Consider the following 27,543-nt stretch of genomic DNA (forward strand, 5'->3'; position numbering starts at 1 on the left):
CTGCTGAGAAAAGTGAGGTCTCTTGTCCTTAAACTACACGCTAGATGGCAGCGTAACGTTCCACGCGCGTTTTGTGCACAACGTATGACCTAATCGGGGTTCCGTATGTCACGCTCTAGTTTCATCCAATGACACGATCGTGCGTCATATTTTGAATGTGAGAGTGGCGGTTAATAACGCTGATGTTTGTTTGACTAAATCCACGATTAAATTATCCATTAACGTTTAACGCTCATAAAAAATTAAGCACAAGAATTAAATGTGTTGAGGTAAGAGTCGCATTTTAATTCCGATTAATAATGCTATAAAGGGATCTTTGATCACAAACGTTTAGGCTGTATCTTAACTGTAACGTTACAATTCTGGACATATAAAAGTACTTAAACATTTACTCACTATCAAAACTCCCGGAATAATCTAATGATACAGCAAATTTTATTAGCATACAGGAATTAAACAAGTTTATATGATTAACGTTACGTATTACACGTTACTGTAATGATGTCTAAACATTTGGCGATATCTTGTGATTGCATTAATTTTGCTAGCAATATTATTAAGGAAGCAGACTATGCAATTAAGTTTTATGTCTTGAAGAATTGTGAACCATGATTACGTTTTGTTTTATGCATAATCTAAGTAGATGACAGTTTGATATGAAATTAATATGTTGTGTTTACTTTGCGATTGTGCTGCAAAATTATGTAATGTTTATTACATGTTGTGTTTATTATGTGCACCTGTGTATTTACAGATCTTAATTTAAAAACGTCATCAATTAGGGAAATGTCACATGTAAGTGCCTCATGCATTTTCTAACTAAATGAACCTCATCTATGTTATAGCTGTGAAAATGATATTGACCGTTTGAACCGTAATGATATAGTTTTATGTTTACATTATAGCAAAGATCAGACAGAGTCCCATTCAGAGATGTACAGAAAGAACTGCTGAATTTGCAGGAGACTCAATTAATCCCTAAACATGCACCCAGACATGAGAAGATCCCTGAAATCAAGGTAAGAAGACGTGCTTTCATGCCTCTGGGATTTTATTTCTTCCTAATAGTGTTGCCTTGGTACTAATATTAATTTTATATTTTGATATTGTTTTCAAACAGCATGAAGATGCCATTGAGGAAACATTTTCTAACAAATGTAATGTGCAAACTATCACCAACACACCAGAAGCCTACAGCGATGAACAAACTGTGGAAGCCACCGATGAACATCAAGATGTCACATTAAAATCCTTTGTGTGTCTTGAAGGAGAAGTTGTAGTTGAGGATGAACCTGCAATATCAGATGAGTCGATTCTCATCAGACGTCTGGCTATGGAGAATAATCGGTCAACTGAAACTGACCTGAATGAAACCAACCAAGTAGAGTGTACAAATGATCATCAGACCAATGAAGAGCACGTCGATCATCCATACTCTCATGTGTGCAGATCTGATGATACAGATTTCTCCTCCATGTCAAATCAAAGGGAAGAGGCTTCTGGATGTGAGCTGGGGAGTGTCACATTCAAGCCACTCGTGTGTCTAGATGGGGAGGTTCAGGTATCAGACCAGAGCTCAGTTATTACAGATGAACCCATTCTTGTGAAGGATCCAGCATTGGGAAATCATTTGCCAAGTCTTGGTACCAAAACTCACATTTCTGAAGAGTACACAGAGGCTTTATCAGTAAATAATCAACCTATGGATCACTCTTACTGTGATTTGAAGGCCCATGTGGCTTCATCTGAAGAAAGTACAGCTGATGCCATGTTTCATCCCTCTCAGTCAACTGATCAATATGTCACTACTCATTGTGAGAAAAATGCAGCCAACCACAGTGACGATGAGCTTACTGATCTCTCTGATCTCTCTGAAAGACATCACGAGCCATCTAGTCGACAAGGAGAGATCACATTGAAATCCTTGAATTGCTTTGGGGTTGAAATAGAAATTGCCGATCTATCCAAGATGTCTGAAATGTCTTTGTGTATGGTGAATCCTGCCAAGGAACAGGGTCAGCACTGTTTAAATGACATCAGTCACAATGACGGTCAAAGCATTGCTGTTTTAACACCTGGAAGCAAACATGTTGACCATTTTTACTGTCATCTTACAGAAGATGATTTATTGATGGAGAGGTCAAGCTCTGAAATTGAGGTCTGTACCAAGTCACAGATGTTCCCAGAAAGTCTAACGGAAAAGTCTGAAAATGCAGATGGTCATATAACATTGCCTTATGAAAACATTACAGACAAAATGTCTGGATCTTTTATGTGCCTGGAAATGGAGGCGTCAAAAAATGTTGCCAGCCAACACTTGTCACCACTGAGCCATTATGAAAATAAAATGCGAAGTTCAGATGTTGTACAATCCCTCAGCGACGATAAGCACAAGCTGCCCAATGATGACAACTTCATCATATCCGGAAACGTTGTCAAGAAACACCTTGACCATCGTCTAGAGGCAGATTTCTCACATGCTGAGGAAACCTCAGGTTTATCTTCTCCTCGAGATGCCGTTTCTAAAATAGCTGAATCTGAATCCAACAACGTCAATAATAATGCGCTGGGCTTAAAAGAAGAGGGAATTCTTCCCGAGATTGAAGTCATGCGTCTGTGTGATCAGACTGGTGATGCTGTCTCTGTTCCACCAGATCCTACCAGTGCTATTCCTCTGACAGGTCCATGTACTCCGAAGATGTCTGCCGTAAGCAGGACTGTTTCGCATGAACACACGTTGAGCCGTCTGTGGCCCGAGCTGCCTGAGAGTCCCATGCCTCCCCCGCAGTTCAACTCCACAACCCTGGCAAATACTTTTAGCTTCACACCCATTCCTGCAAAACCACCCCAGGAAAAAGATCTGGAGGCTAAAATGGCTTCTGGGGATATTCAGAAGGTATTAAATGACCCCCCTGTTTTCAGCAACGGGCCTCTTCAGGAACAGCTCAGACAGATGGCGGAACTCTTGATGCTTGCATCCGGAAAGGTGGTTGCTCGTACTCCAGCACCAGTGAATCACTGCAATGCTTCAGTGGGCACGTCTCCAGTACAGAAGCGTAGTTTTTCTGTGTGGGGAACCCCTGTTCAGCGAGTGGAAAGGAGCATGAATACTTCAACAGTGGTAGAGATTGTAAAGGATGTTCCTGTTTCTGATGCCAGCACTAGAACGGACTCTCTTCTATGGAAGTAAGTCAAGTTTAGCAGCTATCTACAAGAAAAATAGTCAAAATTTGCTTTAATACAGCTTTTCAATGAATTCAGTTTAATAACATCAATTGCTGCATGAATGCGATCTACATGTCTCTTTGTGACTCTGTCTCCGAAGCCTGACTTCTAGAAATCTGGAGCATCTGTCCAGATCAGAATTGGAGCAGAGACTGACTTCCACGCTCATCATGGTGGAGGTTCTCTCCCAGCAACTTACCTCTGCACGGGGTTATAATCCAAGCAAAGAAACTTCTCCAGCTGATCTCAGGGATAAACTTATCCAGACAGACCACACTGAGCTCAGACAGGTGACGGCATGTAGCTTAATTTTATTTTTTTATTTTACTTTGTCATTTATTCACCCCCTTGTCATTTCAAACCTGTACGACTTTCTTCTGCCGAACACAAAAGAAGATATTTTGAAGAATGTTGGTAACCGAGAATGGCAGTACCCATTCACATCCACTGTATAGACACAAAACCAATGCAAGTCAATGGGCACCGCCATTGTTTGGTTACCAACCAACATTCTTTAATATAGTTTTTTGTATAGTGTTCTGTAGGGATGTAACGATTCACTCAGCTCACGATGCGATCGTGAGTCACGATTCTGATCTCACGATGCGATTTATTCACGATTTGCTCACGATTTATTTTTTAAAAATGAGTTGAAACAAATTAGAAATGAACAACTTCCCTTGCATTATTTCTTAAATGCTTCACGTTTCTTTGTATAATAAAATAATGTTTTATTTCAAATATCAAAACTAAACTGCAATTTTATAACAAATTAATAATAGAAAAAGTCTCTTTAATATAAACAAACTAATACTGTCTGTGCTTTTCTTGGATTTTTTGCATTTAAGAAATATCAGCATCCACGTTTAGGTTTGCAGTGAAAATAGCGGCCCCTGCTGTTCAAAAAATGTATTGCGATTCAGTTCAAGCCTCAACCGATTTGAATGATCACTCATTATAACCGAGTTTCAACCGGCTCACGGTGAATCGTTACATCCCTAGTGTTCTGCAGAAGTAAAAACTTTTTTGGGTGAAGTATCCAGGTGTGAGAAAACATGTCATGCATAAAAAAAATGTTTACATTATACACAAAGCTAAACGTTGTGCAAAACAACAAAATCACAGCCAGAACTGAACATGATGTTAAATGTACAGTTATGTGTAGTATTAAATAAAACAAATTTCTGTTTGTTAGAATGGGATGTACAAAGATTTGTATGTGACTGCCCAGGAGAGAATTCAGAGTCTCGAGCATGATCAAGAGACTCTTCAGAGTTTATATAACAGGATTCAAGAGATGAGGGTTGAAATGGTGAGAGCTGCTCTACAAATTCATAAACACATTTTTTTAAGCCTTTAACATTAAAAACCGGTTGTATTATAAACCAATGTAATTCTTCTGCAGTGTTCAGTTAAGTCAAGCACAGAGGATTCTATCTTCACAATAAAACAGATTGGAGACATGGTTAATGTTGATCAGGAAACTTTATCTAAACAGGCATGTATTTAATTTCCATCAGTTAATTATCAGTAGTCGCTGCTTTATGGAAGTTCCCTGCCTAGAAATCACAGCTCATAGTAAGTTGCGTGTGCTGTAGGTCCGTCAGATGAAGTCTATGTACGGGAGATACAGGGAAACACTGCAGAAGATGGATCAGAAGATGAACGACATGAGACAGAACATGGAAAAGGCTCTACAGGAGAAGGAAGCGGTGAGTACATGCTTCACCATATTTTACCTGAATACATGGTATGTGTAGCTATTTATTGAACCGTATATGAGGTTTTTAAAGTATATTTGACTATCAACAGTTATTGCAATTGTTTGCTGTATAAATTGCCTATTGACCTTAATTTCTTATGCTGTACATTTGTCTTTGTGCAGGCCTTCAGTGTAACACAACAGCTAAGAGAGTATCATGCTAGTCAGGTGGCAGAGCTAGAAAAGAGTGTTGGGTCTCACCAGGAACTGATGTCCGCACTCACGCTGGCCTACCCATCCCTGGTCTGACATTTCAACTGCTTTGCTATATTAAAATATGAATTGAGAATTATTTAAAATAATTAAAATAAAATATCTCCTGATTGAATAAATGACCTGCAATTTATTAGGTTTTTGATTACCAAATTTTAATAACCACGTTAATAAGGCCACGTGTCCACCAAAGTGTTGTAACACGGCTAAAACGGCAGGCTCTCTTCTAAAACACTGGTTGCTATACGATGGTATATCCACCAAATTAATTTGTTGTTATTGTCTGATTAATCAACATTATGTTGATCTTTTGGTAGTCTTGTGTAGAATTACAGAAAAGACTGCAAATTTACAAAAAAATGTACACAGAATAACTGTTATTTGACGGTTCATTTTCAAATTTTTTACAGTATACCCAGAGACAGAATTATTAACTTCTGCATTGTTTATCAGTGCAACTGGACACAGCAATATGATGTACAAGTAGAATGTGCTGGTTTATTGGTGTGGTATTTGCCCTTCCTCTCCTGCACTGTGATTGGACGGCTGAATATAAAGTGACATTGATGAGTGCAGCGTTTTCGTAAATATAAAGATTTTTCAACTCTTGTCGACTGGTGGGAAAATGACAAGATTGAGTGTGGAAAAACGCTTAGCGCTGTGGAATAAAATTTCAGCTGCTGGTGTTTATTAAAAGCAAGACACTTCTATTGCAAACAGTTGAAAAAATACACTAAGGAAAAAACACTTTGGTGGACACATGGCCTCAGATGCAAATTCTTTGTATTTTTTATTTTATTCATGCTTTGATTTCCTCTGTATGCAGCAAGAAGTATTTTGATTGTGGAAACTTTCCTAGGTTGAACTGAGCAAGTCGTATACAGAGTCTATCAATGCTGCCAATGTCTATTTGAAAAGGAAGCACGAGGATCACATGAGTTTGTTGGAGGAGGTAAGACTTCACGTGCAACCACCACTGTAGATTAAAATAAAATTACAAGAAAGTAACCGTTTTGCCACCTTTTTTCTTTTGGCAGCTGAGAAACGCTCAAGAGTTGATTCAGAAGATAAACCCAGTGCTTTACCAGCTCCATCAGAGGACTGTGGCTGCCATGGAGCAGAGCAAGCAGCATCTGGTCATGAGAGACAGAGCTGTGGAGGAGAGAGACCTGGTCAGATTCATAACTTTGGTTTCTTTCTTTTTCAACCCATATGTTCTTCAACATTAAATACAACTTAAAGATCGGGTAACACACGCAGTTTCTGTCAATCTCATATTAATCTTGAGTACCTATACAGTAGTATTGCATACGTTGTATCTTCAAAGAGTATTTAGTTTGATCAAATTTATAAAAGAGAGATACAGCTGTATGATTATTTCCGGAAAAAGACGAGCTGCTGGAGGCAGGCAGGGGGACGGAACTACAGCACACAATACATCATTGCATTAATTCCCGCCAATTGCCAACAAAACACAGACATTTGACTTAGTTTCACTTACTGCGTGCAGTTCATGTCCGGCATCTTTTAGCACTGGGACCGCGCCATCTATCAGTTTAAAACGATCTCCAAATCCAGCTTTATATCCAGCATTTATATAACATCCATCACTGAAATGCTGTGAACAAACAAACACACAACTTCTCTCTGAATGCTTACATTCAAACACGGCAACGTTACACACTGCCTGAAATGTATATTTATTTTCATGATCTCATGTTATGTACTCTTTAAGCATGAGAAGCCAGCGCGATTAACAGTGTAAAGAAGTCAGAATGCATGAAATAGCATGTGTGGCGAGCAAAGCATGAAGCAGACACACAGGTAGATGCAAAATCCCCGGAGGGCAGTTTATTGTGTAGTGCAGTGGGGAAAAACGTGCAAAACAGTCACTCGGGGGTTTCCTGGTGCAGTCCTGTGTGGGGGAAGTGAAAGGTTTCGTGTCGGATCCTCTGCCGGTCGTCCTGCGCTGGTGCCTGTTCAAAAACAGAGAGAGACAGGTTGTAGACATGTGTTGAACATGTGGAGTGGTAGCTCACCATCCTCTTCCCTTCTCCAGCTTTTATATGGCCCGGGAACGAGCTGCAGGTGCGGTGCTGACGACCGGCAGGTGTGAAGGGTTGATTGCTCCCGTTACCCTGGCGACGCTGATAAGTGAATGGGTGAGTCGCCACACTCCCCCCCCCCCCCAAAGCGTCGTCCTGGTATGGTGCGTGTATCTGTCGGGGGCGTGAGGTGGCTGTCGGGGAGGTGGGGGGGAGTTCCCGGTAAGGTCGCGGCCGCACCACGATTGCGGGAAAGTTATGGGCTTCGTGGTGGGTGGCGTTTGTCTGCCCGGGCTTATTGTGGCAGACATCTTCGAGCTGTAGAAAACGGCTTTCGTCATGGTCATCCTCAGGGGCGGGGCTTCGGAGCGCCGAGGGCGTCATTGATAGCGCCGCCGCGTTTGTGGCCATGGGCAGACTTCGGCTGCGGACCCTCCAGGTCCCACCCATTGTCCTCGGAGGACACCTCGGTGCCGGGCAGAGGGATGGCCATCGGGACAGCCATGGGACAACTGTCTGACTTCGTCTTCCCGCCTCAACCACTGGAGCCGATCGCGGACGCGCTGCGTTGCGCCAGTGGCTCCCACATATCCGGTCCGGGACTGGGCCGAGGTCCATTCCCTCGCAGCGCGGGGAACTATCCCTACCCCCGACTGGTTTTCCTCCCCCTTGTCTCTGCGCGGCACCATGAAACAGACCGTCCGGTACCACAAAGTGCGAGAGAGGGTGCGTGGCATGCTGGCGAAGTTCCTCGTCTGTGGGGTCGGCGTCTCCATCGTCGGTTTCTTAGCCGGTCGTCCTCCCTTTTTCCTCTCACCCATGGGACTCTTGTGGTCACCTGGAGGCACAGATCAGAGGACCCCACAGTGGCTTGAATACCGTACTCACCCTCTCGCTCGCTCCCCGTGGTAATCCCTACGGGGCAGGCGTCTTTGGGTCTCGACGGACGCCGCCTTCGACTGCGGCTCCCCTCTCCGGCTGGCTGCATCATCTGGGCCAACAGCCGGTTAAACCCCGGCCAGTCTTTACCCAGGAGTACCAGCGTACTGACGTCTAACGACCAGGAGCCGGGCCATGCTGCGACGGTGACTCGGCGTGCTGGAACCCTGTGGACATCTCCGTGAACACTCGCGAGGGGTATTGCTGTCTTCCCTCGTGGCCGGGGTCGAACCACTGTTGGCCTCACCAGGGTCACCGCACTACCTGAATCCAGCATCGCTTTCACCGGCTTTCCATTGATCCACACTGTCCTCTTCGGTGCATCCGTGGGTCGTGCGGGATGGACGACACAGCCGGCTAGCCAAGTCCGGGGTTCAGGAGTGGCGGGTTCCGTTGGCCTTGGCTCGTTCCGGGGAGAGGGGGCCGCTGGTCTGCTCACCATTTCGGAGGTGTCCTCCGGCTGTCGCCAGGGGGTTTCTGCCCTCCGGGGCGGGGCCGTCGCTCTCTCTCCGACGTCACGGGCGGTCGCCGCCTCAGCCAGCTCCACCGCTCCCAGTAGCTCACGATAGGTGTTGGGACCGCTCATGCTCACCAGCCCCGGAAGCCCCGAGGTAGGGAGCGCCGCACCCGGTCGACAACCACTCTCTCGGCGACCTGGATGGCATTTGGATTCCCATGCAGCAACCAGACGTGAGTGATGTGGTTCATCTGTGCCAGCTGGGCGCTCATCGGCATGTCCTCTCGATACTACCAGTCGTGGAACTGTTCCGCTGCGCTGGTCGGGGTTATACCTTGTCAGGCGAGGATTTCCCTTTTCAGCTCGTCATAGTCCCCATTGGCGGGTGTGGGAAGTGAGTCATACGCTTGTCGAGCTTCTCCGGTAAGGAATGGGACTACGATTTTTACCCACTCAGTTTGCCTCGATGTTGTCCAGGTCGCCAAGTTTGGTGAGATGGCGGTGCGCGGCTGCATGGTCGTCTGGAAGCGGCACCCACCACGCGACCGGCGTCTTTGGCCATCTGGTCCTGTCTCGTCATTATCCGTACGCTGAACTGTTGCTGGCGAGACGCTGTATCAGCCAGCTGGCGAATCATCTCCTCCATTATATCTGGGTTTCGGAAGGGGAGAGAGAGCACGGTTCCCTGTGTGCAGAGGTAGATTAGACACGTTAATAATTTAAGGTGCGTTCGTGCTAATGGGCCCGCATTCTCCACCAGTTGTGGCGAGCGAAGCACGAAGCAGACACACAGGTAGATGCAAAATCCCCGGAGGGCAGTTTATTGTGTAGTGCAGTGGGGAAAAACGTGCAAAACAGTCACTCGGGGGTTTCCTGGTGCAGTCCTGTGTGGGGGAAGTGAAAGGTTTCGTGTCGGATCCTCTGCTGGTCATCCTGCGCTGGTGCCTGTTCAAAAACAGTGAGAAACAGGTTGTAGACATGTTTCGAACATGTGGAGTGGTAGCTCACCGTCCTCTTCCCTTCTCCCGCTTTTATATGGCCCGGGAACGAGCTACAGGTGCTGACGACCGGCAGGTGTGAAGGGTTGATTGCTCCCGTTACCCTGGCGATGCTGATAAGTGAATGGGCGACTCGCCACACGTTACCCAATCTTTAATACAAAATACAATACAATGTATTTTATGAAGTTACCCTTTAAGCTCTCTCTTGATAACATTAAAACACACACTTTTTATTTTTTATTACTTTTTCATAATTCCCCAGCTGGAAAATGAATCTGAGCAGATGAGATCAAGCTTGCAAGATGCTAGTGAACAGATTGCAGACTTGAACATGCAGCAGACCATCATGACATCAGGTGCAACAGTTGTTTATAATGTCTCTTAAATGGGTTAGTGTTAGGGGTGTAACGGTACGTGTATTCGTACCAAACCGTCACAGGCAACATTCCAAATATAGTCATCATTCCTATGCCCTACTCCTTCGAAGGGCAGAGCCCTTGGAGTTTAGACTTTGGAGTGAACAGGGCATTTACGTGCCATTAAACGTAGACGTTTGGAATGCAAAGGAAGCGACGTAATTTCCTCATTATCTTCAGCTGCCATGTTCACGTGAAAATGAAGCATTGTGTCCGTCAGCAGATGTCGCTGTTTTAATGGCATAACTTAAGCATAACTGTTTGCAAGTAAACATACATTTTATATAAAACTTTTCAAAATATAAAATGTATTGTTTATTTGCAAACAGTTAGGTTTTATGCTTAAGTTATGCCTTTAAAACAGTGACATCTGCTGACGGACACATTGCTTCTTTTTCACGTGAACATGCCAGCTGAAGATAATGAGGAATGCACTTTGCCAAGTGCATTCCAATCGTCTACATAATGGCAGGTAAATGTGCCCTGTTCACCCCAAAGTCCAAACTCCAAGGGCATAGGAATGATGACTTCATTTGGAATTTTACTCGTGACAGTTCGGTACAAATACGCGTACCGTTACACCCCTAGGTAGTGGGTGTTTTAGTCAAAAAGGGTAAGCTTTTGATTGATGCTGCTTGTGTTTGTTCAGAGATGTCAGTGCTTAGGGAGCAGCTGAATCAGGCAGAAGAGGAGCGCTCTCAGCTGCAGAGGATGAACACCGAGCTCTCGGCCACTGTCACATCCACCTTGGCCTCATACGCCTTCCTAGAAAAGACCCTCGCTTCTGAGACCAGCAAGTGTGTCATTAACCACTCTTGAAACTTGCCTTTTGAATTCAGTTGTCTTTTTAGTACTTTACAGATACATTATAACATTGGTTTGGAAATACTGCATTCACACCATATTTTCAGAGGAGACTTTTACTTATAGTATTAAAGGGATAGTTCACTCAAAAGTAAATTAACACAAGGATGCACGATAAATCATCGGCCATATCAAGAAAAAAAATTGGCAGATTTATTATAGCTGATAAATAATAATTTCCTCTGGTTAAACTTCTTTAGCTGCATGCTTTTTTACTAGAGTGAGTAATTGATGACAGAATTTTCATTTTTGGGTGAACTATCCCTTTAAAGTGAGAAAATAAGGATAAGTGTGTAGTACTTTAAAGGGATACTCTACAAAAAAATGAAAATTCTATCATCATTTACTCACTCTCAAGTTGTTCTAAACCTGTATAAATTACTACTGAACCCACAGAAATATATTTGGAAAAATGTTAGCAACGGTCATTTCTGGGACATTATTATATTATAATAATTATACATAATAATAAAACATTATATTATATCTTCTTTGTTTGAATACAATGAGATATTTTAAAGAATTTAGGAAAGCAAACAGTTATGTGGCAAGTTACTACTATGGTGGTCAGTGATGTCCCAGAAATGTCAAAGAAAGAAATTTATACAGGTTTGGAACAACTTGGGGGGGGGAGTAGTTCAAGACAGAATTTTCATTTTTGGGTCGAGTATCCTTTTAAAACTGTATTGTCAGTGCATTGAAATAAAAAAGAAATGAACAAAATAAAGCAAAAATGGTTTATCAGGAATATTAGATAAAAAAACAAATACGGTCTATATATTATATTTACAATTTGTTTGCCTACTTTAGGATGCAGCAGTCAGTGCATGACAGTCATCAAGCTACTGAGAAAGCAAACAGGTAAATCTTTGAATCCCATCTGTCTACTTTTGTTTATGGCTGTATGCTTATACAAATGCTTTGGTAGTCTTGAGTTAGAGTTGGAGACGTCCAGGAAACGAATACAGGATTATGAAGCAGTGCTATCACAGAGAGAAAGTCTGATTCAAGAACTCCACGCTGAAGCTGAGATTCATCACCGTCAGCTCAATCAACTCGCTCAGCTCCAGACTGACCTGTCTAGTGCCAAAGAAATGACAGAGGTTAGTCATTTCCATAGAACAATATTAGCAGATATTATTTACATTAGCTCTCATACCAGGTCCCCCTACATTGTGTTTTTCTTTGTTCTTTCAGTTTCTGCAGGCAGAGAATGAACTGGCACGGGAACAGATGGAGGAAAGTGAGAGATTGCTGCGCTGTCACTTACAGGGCCTCAGAGAGAGAAACTTAGAGTGTGAAGACCTCAGACTAGTACTGGGACAACTACGGTATAAACCTACTCCTGTCCATACCCTCTAAAGCAGGGGTCGGCAAGTAAGTTTGGCATCGGGCCAAAAAAAACATTCGCCGCTAGATGGCAGGCCAGAACATAGTCAAAGGATAATTTAATAAATTAATTTATGAAAAAGACAACTACAATAGCCTACTTTTAAAACATAGTTATTATATAATTATATATAATTACATAATAGTTATATGATTATTTAACGTAGCCTATTTTTTACACTCCTCACGTACTAAACTGCATTTTTCTTTTGCCTGCTGGGGGTATGCTATTACGTCGTGTGCAGAGTGATGTTAACATTTAAGTTAGCTAGATGGTGAGAGAAAATGGCACTTTTCAAAGAGTCTAAAGAGGAAAGTTGGCAGCGAAAATAGGGCATACAAAGAGGGATGGAAAGACAACTATGCATTCATCTTACCTAGTTTTGTTAATGCAAAGCCGGTGTGTCTTATCTGCAACAAAGTTGTCGCTGTTTGCAAAGAATATAATATTAGATGGCACCACGAGTCGAAGCATGGCACCACAAAATAAAGGGAAGCTGAATTTGCTTTGTTATTGTTCACGTGTTGGTGATGAGGCCCCGTGTTATAAGCAAAAGCTTCACTGTTAGTTTTTTCATACCCCATATTTCATGACGGCTATTTAAGAAGTGTGTCTAGCGATCGACAGACTCCTTAGAATATATTTCAGAACTTTTCAAATTAAAAGCTCTCAATTCATTTCAAAATAAAACATTGCTGCAAAAACGTAATTTTATTTTGAAGGCAAATTCACTAAAGACATGATTGTGACAGATCTATTTCAGAACCAGCTGCGGGCAAAATAATGCTGCTGGCATGGGCCAGATATTATTTCTGGCGGGCCAGTGTTGCCCTGCAGGCCGGCCGCCTGTTGCCGACCCAGGCTCTAAAGTGTAATGTTTTTTCTTAAATGTGATTCTGACCAGAAATTTTGAGAAAATCTGATCAGAGGTTTTTTTATGCTGTCTCTCTCTTTCTTATGCATCAAGGCTTGAGAAGGACTCTCTTCAGGAAGAGCTGGAGAGCACACAAGATAAAGCTCGACAGTTGCTGCTGAAACAAGGAGAGAAGATGGCTCAGGCATCTAAAGATGTCCTTCTTCTAAACCATAGAGTCTGCTCTCTCACTAACATCTTAAAAGAATCTCTAAGCAACAAGGTCTCCGTTTTAAACGTGTCAATGTTCATGCTTTGCCTTAATATTATTGGTTTGGATGTAAGTTCTGAATTGTTCTTAACGGAATAGTTCACTCAGAGATTATATTACTTTTTTCATTTACACACCCTCATGTCACTCCCAAACTGTATGACTTTATTTTTGTCTACAGAACACAAAAGAAGATATTTTGGTAGCAAAACAACATTTTGTGTTCCACAAAAGAAAGTCATACAGGTTTTGAACAACATGAAGGAGAACAGTCACAGAATTTTTATTTTTGAGTGAACTATGCCTTTAAGTTCCCATCATTCATGTTATTAATTTACTAATTTGGAAATGAATACAAAAGTAACTCCTCCTAAAACTCGTTCCTGGTTAACCAACCGTTTAGTTAGATTGGCCTGGTAATGCTTTGCTTATTTTACTGCACAGGAATCAGAAAGTTCAGATAAGATATTGCAGTCTCATCGACATCCTTCTAGCTCTTTTGTGGATTCCATTATGGTGGCCATGATGAAGACCGATGAATCTGAGATGCAGCCTCCTGTGGTTTCAGGTGTGTTTGGGTTTGAAATTTCTTTACAATAAGACATGTTTTTAATGGAGTCAAGGCTAGAAAATAATAATCATAATTTGTTGTATTATATATTTTGTAAACAATTTGCATTTAAAGGTCAATATCATATAAAAAGTTCCATTTCCATTTAACTAAGTGATAGTTCAACCAAAAATAAAAATTCTGTCATCATTTACTCACCCTCTTGTCATTTCAAACCTGTGTGGCTTTCTTTCTTCCGCAGAACACAAAAGAAGATATTTAAAAAAATGTTGTTGACTGAACAGCGATGGCAGCCATTCACTTGCATTGGTTTTGTGTTCATACAATGGAAGCCAATGGGTGCCTCCAATGGGTGCCACCACTGCTCGGTTATCAACATTCTTCAAAATATCTTCTTTTGTGTTCGGCGGAAGAAAGAAATTCATACAGGTTCGAAATGAGAGGGTGAGTAAATGATGACAGAATTTTCATTTTTGGGTTAACTATCCCTTTCATATTTGTTGTATTAAGGAGACCTTAGGCTGTTAGAAATATACTGTATGCTGGTGAAGCTCCCGCATTGTTATTATTTAACTGCAAGCAGACACACTGTATAATTAAACCACAAAAGATGTCCACCCTGTCATGGACAAATTCAAAGTAGAATAAATCAAAATATATCATCATCTGATACCAATATTGCCAAAATAAGTTTATATCATCCTCTCATGTATAGCATCTACAGTTATATTATGTGTTATAACTGTTGTATTATATGATATTTGTTGGTTGTCACGCGTGTTAAGGCTGAAGAACCCAGATGCAGGCGGGCAGTGAAGGGGTTAACAAACAAGACTTTATCTCAAACAAAAACAGAAACTAAACACCCACGAGGGGGTAAACGAAAAGGTAACGAAATAATAAAACAAACAACAGGACCAAGACTAACTAAACACTAAACTAGACAATACTAGACAAAGACTAAACTATACACTTACTAAGACAAGGGAAAACAGGAGCACGGCGAACATAGAGCACATGGAACGTAATGGTTGCCATCTAACACGGGTAAACACATCAGACGTACACAGTACACAGACCAAACGTAATACACGAGCCACAAGACAATGAAACAAGAGGGCATTTTAAAGGAGAGACAAACAAGGGATAATTACACAGGGCAGGTGGGAAACATTGGGAAGCAATACATGAAACGAGAGGGGCGGGGCCAATGACAAGACACGAGAAAACACATGAGATGTCAAAAATATAAACATCTCATGGCTTTCTCACATAGAGCCTAAGGGCTCTGTCCCGATCCTGCCACACGACTAGAAATACAGAACCAGGAAGGCAGGACCGTGACATTGGTGACATGGTGGACATTTTTGTCTAAAGTTAGCATTTAATGAACATATGGTGTACCTGCAGTTAGCAAAGTGATTCACAATTGAAGCTGACCGCACTGTTTAAAATATGTATTTTGAATATATATTAAGAGTTTTTATATTAATCAATATTTAACTATGACAGGGTGGACATGTTAAGCTTGACAACATCCAACTACAAACACAATATGATGAAAATTGGGAAATATAAGTGTAGATACTTACTGTGTGTGCAGCAGATGTTTTAATCACCACTAAGAAAAGGCAAAATGGGGGACGGTATGTCACGGAGTACAACAGTTGATTTCTTAAAGGGGCATTCAGTTTCAGGGACTTGTGCAAAATGCTTAATATTATCATGAAAATAGAATAAAAAGTATATAAAAAAAAAATCAAATAACTTAAGGACACTAAGCATTTTCAAAAAATAATTTAATTTTATGTAATTTATTCACTTTTTACAGTCAATGAAGTTAACTGAGCAGTGTGTGGGACTTACCAAAACCACATACATTGAATCAAAGAAAATGATACAGAACTGTATGTTTTTCAGAGGAGAAAGATGAGCAACAAGATGACATTGGCAGTGAAATCAGTGCTTTTACCCGAATACCCCCAAATGCACACAAAGAAGAGAAAGGTACAGTCTCTCTCTATTGATTAAAAACACAATATGTACGATGTTTTTCATTTAAAAACCCTTGTACTTGTACTTTTTGTGCTTAATTCATCGTAAATATTTCCAACAATGTTTAATTCCAGACAAATTCACAATTTTATCCAGTATATCCTCATACTCAACATTTTAACCCTGGAAAACATTGAGTCTCGTGACAAAAAGCTGTAGTAGTAGTAGTGTCTAGCTATCCACTTTCTGAGAATGTGACATTTACATCAAGCTGTGCCTTTGTGATTGTTTTGAATATGCACCTCTACTGGTGAAAATGACATGTGCCTTTAATAAACACATTCATTAACCCTTACTCATGCATTGTACTCGTACACGCTTATAAACGTTGTGTAACTTGTGTATGTGAACATGAAATATATTTTGTTATCACCTTTCTTTTATAATTCATAATTCTGTTATTTGATCTGTTGTAAAATGTGTAGCTTATTAATGGTTGAAGATAATGGTTGACATTAATATACTGGTGTTGTCTCAGATGAGAGACGAAGCTGTGTGTTGGAGCTGTTGTCAGATCTTGATGAGACCATTTCCAATCTTCAGATGACCGTTGACCAGCTGAAAGTCCAGAAAGACACAGAACAGCAGACTCTGCAGCAGACCATGTGAGTTACTCAAATGCTGGAGACAAGAGAGCTAGTTTATAATTATTAGCATGATTTGGGCAGAAAAATTTGTGATTCATTTTTCTATATTTTTTGATACGATTAAAGTGGCAGTCCGTAAGAATGGCCTCTTTGTCGCCATCTCAGTTTGTAATTGCTACTGCAAATGATGTGTGGAAGTTTTGTGTTTATCTATTGAAATATCGAAATGTCCTGTTCTGTTCAGAAGAAATAAAGCCATGTCTGCATCCGTTTTCAATCCTTTCAGATCACGGAGTTCACGCCACCTTTGAAATGCCTTGGCAATATTAATTCTTGTATTCGCACGAGTCCTATCACATTCCCTTCTTCTTTGTAAAAAATCAGTTCGTACTTTCTTGGTTTTCACAACTGATGAATCCCCAGATGTCAGCGCTGCTTGGGGTACTAAACGGCGGCATAAATAATACTAAAAGTTTCCAAGAAAAAATTTCTGTGTACAATGCTACCCTGTCACCCGCAGCATGCACACGCGGGCTAGCAGCCGGATCCTTTTCGTTCTGTTCACAAATGTGACGAAATGATACATAGACGAAATACACCAAATAAGCATTTCCAGAGAAACACTACCCGACAAGGAAAATTACAGACCATTATTACAAGCTTTCCGTGGTTAAACTGACACAGTTTTAAATGCCGTGCTTTCATGTACTTGCTCAACAATTAGTTTTAGTTCATTTTTACTACAAAAAACGTACGGATTGCCACTTTAACATTTTAAATGCACATAGCCACTGGTAATGGATCAAAGACTATTCAATCAAGGTCTTTGTGCTGTAAATAAAGTTGTTAACAATTGTCTCTTGTTGGTAATAAAAAGTTATTTGATAAAAATGTAGGTAAGGTTACAGCTGAATTTTGATCACATCCATAATCCAAACAGTTGCACTTAATTTACATTTGTACTTTGAGACATTGCCTCACCCCATACTTTCTGGTAACATACTTTCTGGTTTATTATTTGCTTTCTTAGATGTGGCCTGCAGGAGGCGCTGCAGGAAGTATCTCAGAGACACACTCTGGAGATCTCAGAGTTGAGGCAGAATGTTGTTAAACTGCAGACTCGGGTGGAGAAGGATGCTGCGGCCCTGCTGCAGAAAACTCGGGTAACTCATGCTGACATTTTTATTAAAAAAAAATTTCTTTACTGGATGTTTTGCCTTAACATTTTTTGGGTTATAATTTTGCTATCAATTTTCAATGTTTTTTAAAGGACGAAAGAAGCCTAAGAAAACTTTGTAGTGAGCTGGAGGAAAAAATGGAAGCAGCTCACAAATACAGAGCAGAAAACAGTGTAAGTACACACTGACAGTATATAATACTGGTAATATTTCATCATACTTATTTTAGACCATGATAACCGCAACGGTTTTATTGTGTTGTATAATAACTAGTCTTTGCTGGTTGTGGTAAACAGGAGTTGCGTCGAGAGGTTGCTGATTTGCGTCGATCGGAGCAGCAGGCACAGGTGGAGGCTCAGGTCCTGAGGGAGGAGCTTAAGCGATCCGGTTTCCAATCAGCTGCCAGTACTACAGCTTTAGATGAAAGAATTAAATTGCTCAGAGAGGTATGATAGCTTCCAGATTTTCTCTCACTAGCAATAAACATAATATAATACAATTACACTGTATTATCACAATATACCCCAATACACCACTTGCCTAATCCTGAATCTTTTGCTCACAAGCAAAAAATAGCATTTTATTAAATCTCAGTTTCAAAAAAATTAAATCACAGTGAAGCCCATTGCATATTGAGTCCGAAATTTGCATCCGAAATTTCCGCACGTTAAAAAATAAATACGACCTCACATTGTGTCAATCACATTTACACACTACCTCCGATATTTTCGTCCGTCATAAAAAAAATCGGACCGGGTTCGATTTTATGCGTTTTTCGCATCCGTCAAGCATTTTGAGTGGCCTTTTTTAACAATTCAGAGACACCGTATAAACAAGAGCCAAATACGAAAAACACATACGAAAATTTCGGACTGTATGTGCAAAGACCTTAAACCTCAATAAAATCCTCATTGTAAGGGGCCATTTTTGTAGGCGTTTCTCCCTTACGTTACGCAAACATCCTCTGTTCTTAGGTTGAGAAACTCAAGGCAAATTTAATGGAAACTGAGGAAAATCGTGCCAAGGTCCTAGAGCGAGCAAAGAGACATGTAAGTGCTTACATTTCGATCACTGAGTGACCCAAATGCGCATGTATTATTACTTGGAATTGAAAATCGAGCTTTGGTTGAATTCTGTAATGTATATATTTTTATGATTACGTTTCTATTTGTATTTATGATCAAAAGTATAAAGCATGCTGTTTAAACAAAATGCTTTAAGTTCTAGATGAATTAGAGTAGTTCTCAAAATTTTCAGATCAAATGCACCTTTTTGATTAATAAACAATTATACATGAACTATAATTATATTTGCCCATATAATCAGAAATTCTGAGTTTATTTAACGTTTATAACATGTGTAATTGTATCTTAAAAAACGGATTAAAACATTCAAAATGTCGCAGCAGGGGCTTTACGTCTACCACCAGTTAAGACCACTGGACTTGATAATGTTGTTGATTTTTGTGTGTATTTTGTGTGTTATGTGCTCTTCTGATGTCAATTCGGTCTTGTAGCAAAGGGTACATGCAATGAACCAGACTAAACTGGAACGAGAACTACATCTGCTTGATGATATGATTGAGACAGTGAGGCGGGTAAGAGGCCCCTATAAATTTACAAATCAGCCTATTTATAAAATATATGTATTGGAAATGTTTACAAATATCTGGTTTCTCATCCACAGACATTGTCTTCTATTCCCGACCCTGTCAAGAGCTGTCCTGAACTCCAAAAGCTTGTAGAATTCCTTGGATAAGTTGTTACACATTTCGATCTCTGTTATTTTTTAAATGTTCGTTTTGTAATTTTCTTCTCATAGGTTCTTATTTAAACTAAAGTAATTGTTTGTGGCTGTTGTTAAGTTTAGGCAGTATATTTCGGGAAATTTGAGCCAATGAGCTCATTTTGTGACAACCAGTAGACTTGTCAGTCTGTTAAAAAAATTATTGAAATATTTGTTAGTGTCATTAATTAATGACCTGTACATATATATTAAACTAAACATTTGAAAAACGTTGCAAAGTGTTTTCAACATATTACATGAATTCTGGATAGCGTTTAACACTGTGATTGATCATATAATGGCTGGTTGAAGAGCAGATGAAGTCCAGTAATTAACCACAGTGATTCTGATCATGCCAGTGCTTGTGAAAACCTGATAAAAAGTGTTGCTTAAATTCTCTTATTCTAGCACAATGTTCAGTCTGATGTGCTCTTCTGCTTCACTGCTACTCAATACCCCTCTTTCTTCTTCACGGCTACCATTTAACCAACACAACTCAAGTGAAGTAACTAAAGTGCTCATGTCTTTTGGCTTTTTTCTCTTCAAGATTCATTTGATCTGTAAAGATTGCCTGAATTTGTCAATAATACGCTTTGGTTACATTAGGTTGCAGTCATATAATTCTTTCAAATCAGATTTTTTATTTGTAGAATTACCACTAATGCCTTATTTGCTCTATACTCTGATATTTCAGTCATATCTCATAGCAGATGGTGTATTGACCGCAGAATAATTTATTTCTAAGGTTTTTCTAAAACCGTTTTCTAAAAAACATTTCTTACAAAAAATGATTCATTTTTTAGTTAGTTACTTAGAGCATCTGAAGACTAATTGTAACATTTTTGTCTTTGTTGCATTAATGTCAGCGATTGCTTTCACCATGCTAGTACTGTTTTATGAGTGCTTGCTTTTTGGATATACATTACTTTGTTCACAATCATTAAAAAGCTGACAGATTGGGCACTGTTTTCATTATTTCATTCCTCTGGTCCTGAGTAACTATTTTTTTTAGCATTTTATAATTTATAAAATATTGTTAGTGGAACCAACATTATTCACATCAGCAACAATGGAAACTACATTTATATTGTTCAGTTTTGTTTTAACATTCAGTTAAAAGCTTGCTGCAAAAGTTTTGTTTTTGTAAGGAATTCCTAATATAAACATATAAATTATATGAAAATAACTTATTTCAAAATAAACATTAGCTTTGTCCTATTCGCTAGATGGAATTTTATCCTCTTTTGTCTGTTTTCTATTTTCTGTAAAGCTGTTTTGAATTAGATTGTGAATTGGATGTGAAAAATGTGAGCATTAAATAGGATTTCTTTGAAATTCTCATGAAAAATGATTTAATCTTAAAGATCCAGTCACACACATCCTTGTGTAGAAACATTTTTATATCAATGAGTTAAGTAAATGTATCAGTGGAAACGTTTTACACTTTCAATATTATCACAGCTGGCAGTCAATAGAAGAGCATGTACAAAACCTATGAACACATTTCACTTAAATGTAATTAAAAAGCAAAGACCCTGATAAAAGGAAAGTTTGAACCTCAGCACTTCGTGCATTTTTAGGAAGGTAGGAAGGTTCTTTATTGACGTCTAAGTCTATTTATAAAAAACTGTTTAAATATCACATTTTCCATGTATGTTCTGTAAACATTTTCTGTTCGTTATGATGTTCTATTGGCTAAAATGTTCTTAAATAACTCCACGAATGTCCTCGCTGCGTCATTCAGGCGGCAGTCCGTGCAATGGGAAAATCATCCTCGCCCATTACTAAGTGGCAGACACGAACCTGTCCATATTACATGAGTAAGCTGGATGTCTAATGTAGGGTCCCGAGCTGCCTACTGGACCAGAGGTATTGTACTGAACAAATGTGCCCAGCTGTGCCGGAGACGTTCTGCCGTATGGATCACCAACAGCATCACCAGCCAGGGGAGACAAACTGGAGATGGCCACCCTCCCCGTTTGCCCGTAGGTCTGGGTGCTGCCTTGTGGATATGAGACCTGAGTTTGTCCATGTCCTGGGCTGGAGTAAGCAAAGGCCATGTTATTCGAGGAGCTGGAGCAGCACGACAGCATGGTCTCCCCACCGCAGGACTGATGCTGAAAGCCCGGTCCTCCCAAACTGCAGGAGCCACTCTCCGGGCTGAAACTGCGACACGACTGCTGAGCCATCATCTCTGCGGTTTGACCCATCCTGCCGGGAGATCCGATAAGAGAATTGATTCTGAAGACCCTCGACTGGCCCGAGTCGAAGCTGGGCGAGGAGGACTGGTAATAGGCAGAAGGAAGCTGTTGGGCATAAGGCGGGCTCACCGCCATGTTTGAGTAGACGGTGTTGGCGTAGGCCGAGCGTGCGATCTGAACCGAGGGGAAGACGGGAGACTCGTGCATGTACGATGAATACGTAGTGAAGTCGCTGCGCTTGAAGCGCTTTCGGCGGCGTAAGAAGCTGCCACTTTCGAACATGTCTTCTGCGTTGGGATCCAATGCCCAGTAGTTGCCTTTTCCAGGTCTACCGGGCTCTCGTGGGATCTTAATAAAACAGTCATTGAGTGTCAAGTTATGACGTATGGAGTTCTGCCATTTCTTGGAGTTGTCTCGATAGAACGGAAACCTCTCGGTGATGAACTTGTAGATCCCTCCAAGCGTGAGCTTGCGGTCGGGCGAGTTAGCAATTGCCATGGAGATCAGAGCGATGTAGCTGTACGGCGGTTTGCCTCGCTGAAGGGGCCTCTTCCTCCGCCGGCCCTTTTGTGGTTCTGCTCTCTGACTGTCATTCACTGGAAGAGTGGTATCGGAGGGAGAATCGCTCTCCACTTTAACCACAGGCATGACTGGTTACAATGAGTCCCAACACAGTTTCACAATTTTCAGACTCTTTCTTTTCCAAAGGTAGATTCGGCAGTTTAGATGAGCCAGACCTTTGTCAAGAGCAACAAATGTTGTACTTGTTGGAGATATTGTGGTGAATGCATACCAGTCATAATGCGGCACTTAAAATCCCAAACACATGTCAGTTTCTTTCAGTGAAGATAAAGCACTTCATCTCTTTAGGTGCCTCCTTATGCTGTGATGTTCTATGCTGGCTATTCGGAACGATTCTTGCAAAACCAAGTTGCAAAAAAACAAGATAGAACTCACATAAGCAGTCTTGTTTGAAGGTGTAGACTCTGTCTGGCTTCGTAAAGTTGAAAGGACAGTCAATAACTGGCTATGTTACCTGAGGAACAGTCTACCTGTAGAGTTATTAGCCACGCCCCTTCAAGCAGGTTCTCTATCACGTGGCTGAAAGCACATACCTCTGCAGATTTCTTTAAAGTGCTCTCACAATACTTAACATTTAGTTTAAACAGTAGAGTATATTAGAAAAAAAACAATGCCTTATCTGACAGTTTATTCTGCCTATGAAGTGTACTGTATGTCTCAAACAACACATACAAATTCTTTACTCCCAACAGAACAACTTTCTAGTTTTTGTTTTGCACAACCAAGCTCAATCAGGAGCTCTTGATAGTCGACAGATTTAGTGGTACCTGCTTAAATGCATGTCAAAAAGTCTGACTAGCCTGTTTTTGTTTATGTTGATAATTGGGGGCTCCTATAATATTGTTATCCTACTTGTAGCAGCTTATTTCTATCCATTACCATCATTTTCGTGCTGCCTTTATTCCGGCAACTCACGGGTGACATGTAAGTTTATTTTTGTGGCAAGCAAACATACCGGGAAACATTTAGGCTAAAGCGGGGCATTATTAAGCTCTAATAGCTCTTTTAGTGGTAACCATGGCCTTTCTTGTGTATTTTTTTCTGTAGTGCCGTGTCTGGCGGTTTCATTTGTGTGAGAAGATGTAAATATGTGAGTGTGTGCCACAGTCTGTGCCTCCCTCTGTTTTAACAGCATGCAAATCTGGGTCACATTTTGGTGTGTGGGTATAGACAGTCTGATACCTAGGTCACATATCCTATTTCCATTTTGGGAAGATGTTAAATAAAGTAATTTAAAAATCACATTTGCTACTTTATTGTATAATTTACAAGCTCTTTAATGAACGTAGCCGCTTTCTGTTCTTTGTCCTTGAACAACCTCTCTGTCCGTCCCATCTCTGATCTGTACTTTGATCAGTTGAGTCTAATGCTCTATATTCTGTGGTATGATTCATGTTGGAGGCAGCCAGAATTGAGCAAACACTGAGGCGAACTTCGGGTTAAGAATCTGCACTTGAGACTAATTGAAGTGTCTCATGTCGGGAGTCTTTACTAAAATGCTTGAGACGCACGGCCCAGGCTGAGCTGTTCCTCGGACAGACGCCAACACAATGAGCTTCTCTATAAAGGTTAAACATAGTTTGGGCTTAAAGGGAGATTCCTCACCTGTCATTTGAGGGTAATCCCTTGTGTTTGGTGGATTTATAAAGGATATTTCCTAAGGGCTGCCCACCCTTGTGCATTTGGCAGAAAACGCTGTAGATATGAGTCATGTAGTTCCCTGTCACATAAAGCATAATATATTTGTCATATTCATATCTGAATAGTATTTATTAAGCTATAGGTCATTTTTGTTTGCAAGCATTTAGAATTTAAAATAGCATTTTTCTATGAAAGTTAATAAGGTAAAAAATAGTCAAGCGTTAAATATACATAAGATCATACATTTGACATTAGCTGAGCAGGTCAAATAAATGCATGAAAATCAGAGTGTATTCACACAAATGCAAAAAAAATTGTCTTCAGATTTCTTCTCAAAACTTCTTGTCAAAAAAGTCTTGTGTTGTCCATATCTAAATGGTATTGTCTAATGCGTGAATACATTTTCTATAATTCTGTTTCATTTACAATTTAATTATGAAACTTGAGTGTTACATGTACATCACATCTATGCATTTGCCAGACATTTTTATCCAGGACACTTTTTGGCACATTCAAGTATATAAATTCAGTGTTGAACAAGTGTTCCTGCAACTCAACTGGCAGTGCACTGTTTTAGTAGTACAAACACACATACTGATAAAAATGTATACTTTGAATGCAATATAAGTTGCTATCGATGAAAGCGTTTGCCAAATGCATATAATGTAAATATATCAGATGATTTGTTAAAAAAACAATGCTGAAAATGAGACTTGCACATGTCCAACCATAACAGATTTCATTTGGTGATAGCAATAATAGCAGTGACGTATTTTTTATGATTAAAGTTCCATTGTACAGTTTCAGTATAATGGAATTGCACAATACATGAATATGGTAGAAAATTAATGACAGTACATGAGTTGAAGTAGAAAAGATCTTGCATATTTATACAATATGGTTGTTGGGTGTGCCTTGTGTGGGTGTTCAGAAATCCTGACATGCAAGGTTATTTTGAACAGCATATTCAAATAAACTTTTTGTTATTTTGAATTCAGATTCAGAATTGCATATTATCACACAGCTGTACCATACCACAGTATGTTACTGCTTATCACGCATCTAGAGTAGGCTATACTTGCTGTATGTGTGAAGCATGTGAACTTTTTTTTACATTCAGATGATCTATGTGCAGCATTCAACAGATAACACTGCACAGGAGACTGACATTTGACAAAAGAATGTTTAGAGAAATTCGTCATTACAAGCTCTGTGAATTCTGGGGTTGTAATATCTGCTCATTTTGTTAAGGGCCAATGTTTGTGCATTACCCTGACAGACGAAAGCACTGGGTTGAGTATTTTGTAGACTTTTGTGAATGATTCTGTGTAATTCCATGGAAATCTGCAAATGTTTCCTTGGAGGTTTGCCAGCACAGATTCCATGCAGGCCTCAGTAAGGTTTTATTTGGCATACAGACTAATCTGTACCTATAACATGATTTTCCAATTAACTCAATTTCCAGTACATGTCTGCTACCTGCATTACATAGCCGATTGAGTTTCAGGTTGTACAAACTGATTCAAATAATCCCAGCCAAATTAACAAGGCAGATAGAACAGTTGGAAATAACATATGTGATAAAAAATGCTAAATACAGATGTAAACAGGGTCCAAATTGATTTGTGATCAGATCACTGAAACAACATTTGGAGGTGGTCAGAAACACATATGACCACATATTTTACATTTGTGGTGTAAACACTGATCCATCCTCCTGATATGTCCCCCCAAAAACTATAAACAATATGATCATCTCTAGGTGCTGTTTCAAAGTTTGGTGGTTAACTATAACTATGTTTTTGCAAGCACTGGAAAAAACGTAATTTTACAGATTTTCTATGTAAAATGAAAAAAAAAAAAAACGGTTACAGTTACAATTTACATAATTTTTTTTTTTTTAATTCAATTATTTGTCAAGTATGGTGACCCATACCCGAAATGTGACTCTGCATTTAACCCATCCAGAGAGTAGTGAACACACGCACAGCAAGTGGTGAACACACGTACACCCGGAGCAGTGGGCAGCTATCACTGCAGCGCCCGGGGAGCAAGTAGGGGTAAGGTGCCTTGCTCAAGGGAACCTCAGTCGTTACCCGCCGGCCCTGGGGATCGAACCGGCAACGAGTCCGACTCTCTAACCATTAGACCACGACTGCCCAATTACATAAACCGTAAATTTACAGGAAAAAGACAGCAAATTTACATCATGTAATTACAACATGTAATTTTACAGGGAATAACTGTGGTTTTACGGTTTATTTCTGGCGCCCCAGCTGCCAGAATTTTTTTTTTTTACGGCTTTTTTTACAGTTGTATCTCAGTGTTTAAAGACAAGTCAATTTGGCAGTTGCAGCAATAATATAGTATATTAGTATTTGATTAATGTTTTCAAGTATTCAAATATAGCTTCGAATTTATGTTGATAAGTTTGCCAAAGCTCGCACAGTGTCTTTCTGATATTGCACTTATTGAAATGGTCAAAGAGACCATCTATTGATGAAGTATGTAAATCAATGTTTTGTCATTATAAGCCATGCAAAGGCCTCTGACACCCCCTCTCTCTACAGGTAAAAAATGGTGACATGCAAAGGAAAATCAGAACATTTATCTTTAAATAGGTGTTGTATAAAAAGACACAACACGTTTCCTCTTTATTTGTTTTAAACTCACCATTACACCTGTATGTATTCTGTATATTTGATTTCCTTTTTTAATTACAGCATCATTGCTATTATTATTTTGCAATTATTCCATCTAATTTGACTTGTTATTCCAAGTGTTTGGCCTTTGTGCATATCTGTTGACTCTCTAAATAACCCATTACTGCTGATGACAGTTTGTTTGTCTTGGGTTGGTCTTGTATTTCTGGAATAATAAACATGATTAACCTCACATGTGTTCGGTATAAAACAGTGTATAGCTTCCATTAGTGTCCATATGAATATGTAATAGCGAACTAGTAAATGGACCAGAATCTGGAGTTGTTGTAATTGTTTAGATACTTATGTGGGGTAGTTATGATTCTAAAATGGGTCTCCAAGAAAGTTTTATAAACAAATGTCTTCCATTTACATGGTCTATTGGATTTTATGAAATGGATTACCTGATCTGGAGTGACATATGACATCTTATTACACGGCTCGTTGGAATGCTTGATTCTGATTGGCCAGTCACAACATTTGCAGGTTCGTTATTTCCAGATAACAACCGCTCAAAATGTATAACACACGGTAACCCGGATGGAGCAAATCATTTTGACCGTTTTTTTTTACTAATTAAACATAAATATGTATTTTAAAAACATATATTTTAAACCAAATTGCCTGTTCGTAACATTTGAAGGTTGTTTCTTACCTTAAAACCGAAAGTAAATGGCTTTTCCTCGCGGAAGGTCTGCATTCGGTAAAAATGAGCTAATAAAATATTTCAAATTCACATTTCATGTCCATTTTTTTTCTCACGTGGCAAGTAGCCATGTAATAAGCGGGATTATGTACAAGCAGC

The 27,543-nt window shown here is 40.0% G+C and overlaps 2 protein-coding genes across 4 annotated transcripts; one reads left to right on the forward strand and one right to left on the reverse strand.

Moving 5' to 3' along the window:
- The first annotated feature begins 165 nt into the window (after positions 1-165).
- spag5 (sperm associated antigen 5) lies at positions 166-20,596 on the forward strand. Of its 3 annotated transcripts, XM_057330725.1 has the most exons (26): positions 166-269; positions 755-795; positions 906-1,019; positions 1,121-3,186; positions 3,326-3,515; positions 4,421-4,537; positions 4,631-4,723; positions 4,824-4,937; positions 5,111-5,230; positions 6,060-6,152; positions 6,238-6,372; positions 9,905-9,998; positions 10,708-10,855; positions 11,733-11,783; positions 11,851-12,025; positions 12,120-12,253; positions 13,280-13,448; positions 13,881-14,004; positions 15,928-16,014; positions 16,541-16,667; positions 17,680-17,812; positions 17,920-18,000; positions 18,124-18,273; positions 18,802-18,876; positions 19,344-19,424; positions 19,514-20,596. In XM_057330725.1, the coding sequence occupies exons 2-26, from the start codon at positions 787-789 to the stop codon at positions 19,583-19,585; spliced, it is 4,752 nt and encodes a 1,583-aa protein (XP_057186708.1). In that variant the 5' UTR covers positions 166-269; positions 755-786; the 3' UTR covers positions 19,586-20,596. The 3 variants fall into 3 exon arrangements, with proteins under 3 accessions (XP_057186708.1, XP_057186709.1, XP_057186710.1); XM_057330726.1 differs by lacking the exon at positions 18,802-18,876; XM_057330727.1 differs by lacking the exons at positions 17,680-17,812; positions 17,920-18,000; positions 18,124-18,273; ... (1 more) ...; positions 19,344-19,424; positions 19,514-20,596 and having other exon boundaries at positions 16,606-16,667.
- Positions 20,597-21,002: 406 nt separating this feature from the next.
- Positions 21,003-22,811, reverse strand: foxe1 (forkhead box E1). The gene has a single exon (XM_057330745.1). The coding sequence runs from the start codon at positions 22,459-22,461 to the stop codon at positions 21,397-21,399; it is 1,065 nt and encodes a 354-aa protein (XP_057186728.1). The 5' UTR covers positions 22,462-22,811; the 3' UTR covers positions 21,003-21,396.
- Positions 22,812-27,543: the final 4,732 nt, after the last annotated feature.

This window comes from Triplophysa rosa, linkage group LG4 (assembly GCF_024868665.1).
Source record: "Triplophysa rosa linkage group LG4, Trosa_1v2, whole genome shotgun sequence".
NCBI classification, from domain to species: Eukaryota; Metazoa; Chordata; class Actinopteri; order Cypriniformes; family Nemacheilidae; genus Triplophysa; species Triplophysa rosa.

Excerpts from the sequence above, each read along its gene's own strand:
- foxe1 (XM_057330745.1), bottom strand. The coding sequence starts at position 22,461 with ATGCCTGTGGTTAAAGTGGAGAGCGATTCTCCCTCCGATACCACTCTT.
- spag5 (XM_057330725.1), top strand. Across the intron at positions 4,538-4,630 it reads AAGAGATGAGGGTTGAAATG|TGTTCAGTTAAGTCAAGCAC; the intron begins GTGAGAGCTGCT and ends ATTCTTCTGCAG. Across the intron at positions 14,005-15,927 it reads GCAGCCTCCTGTGGTTTCAG|AGGAGAAAGATGAGCAACAA; the intron begins GTGTGTTTGGGT and ends TATGTTTTTCAG.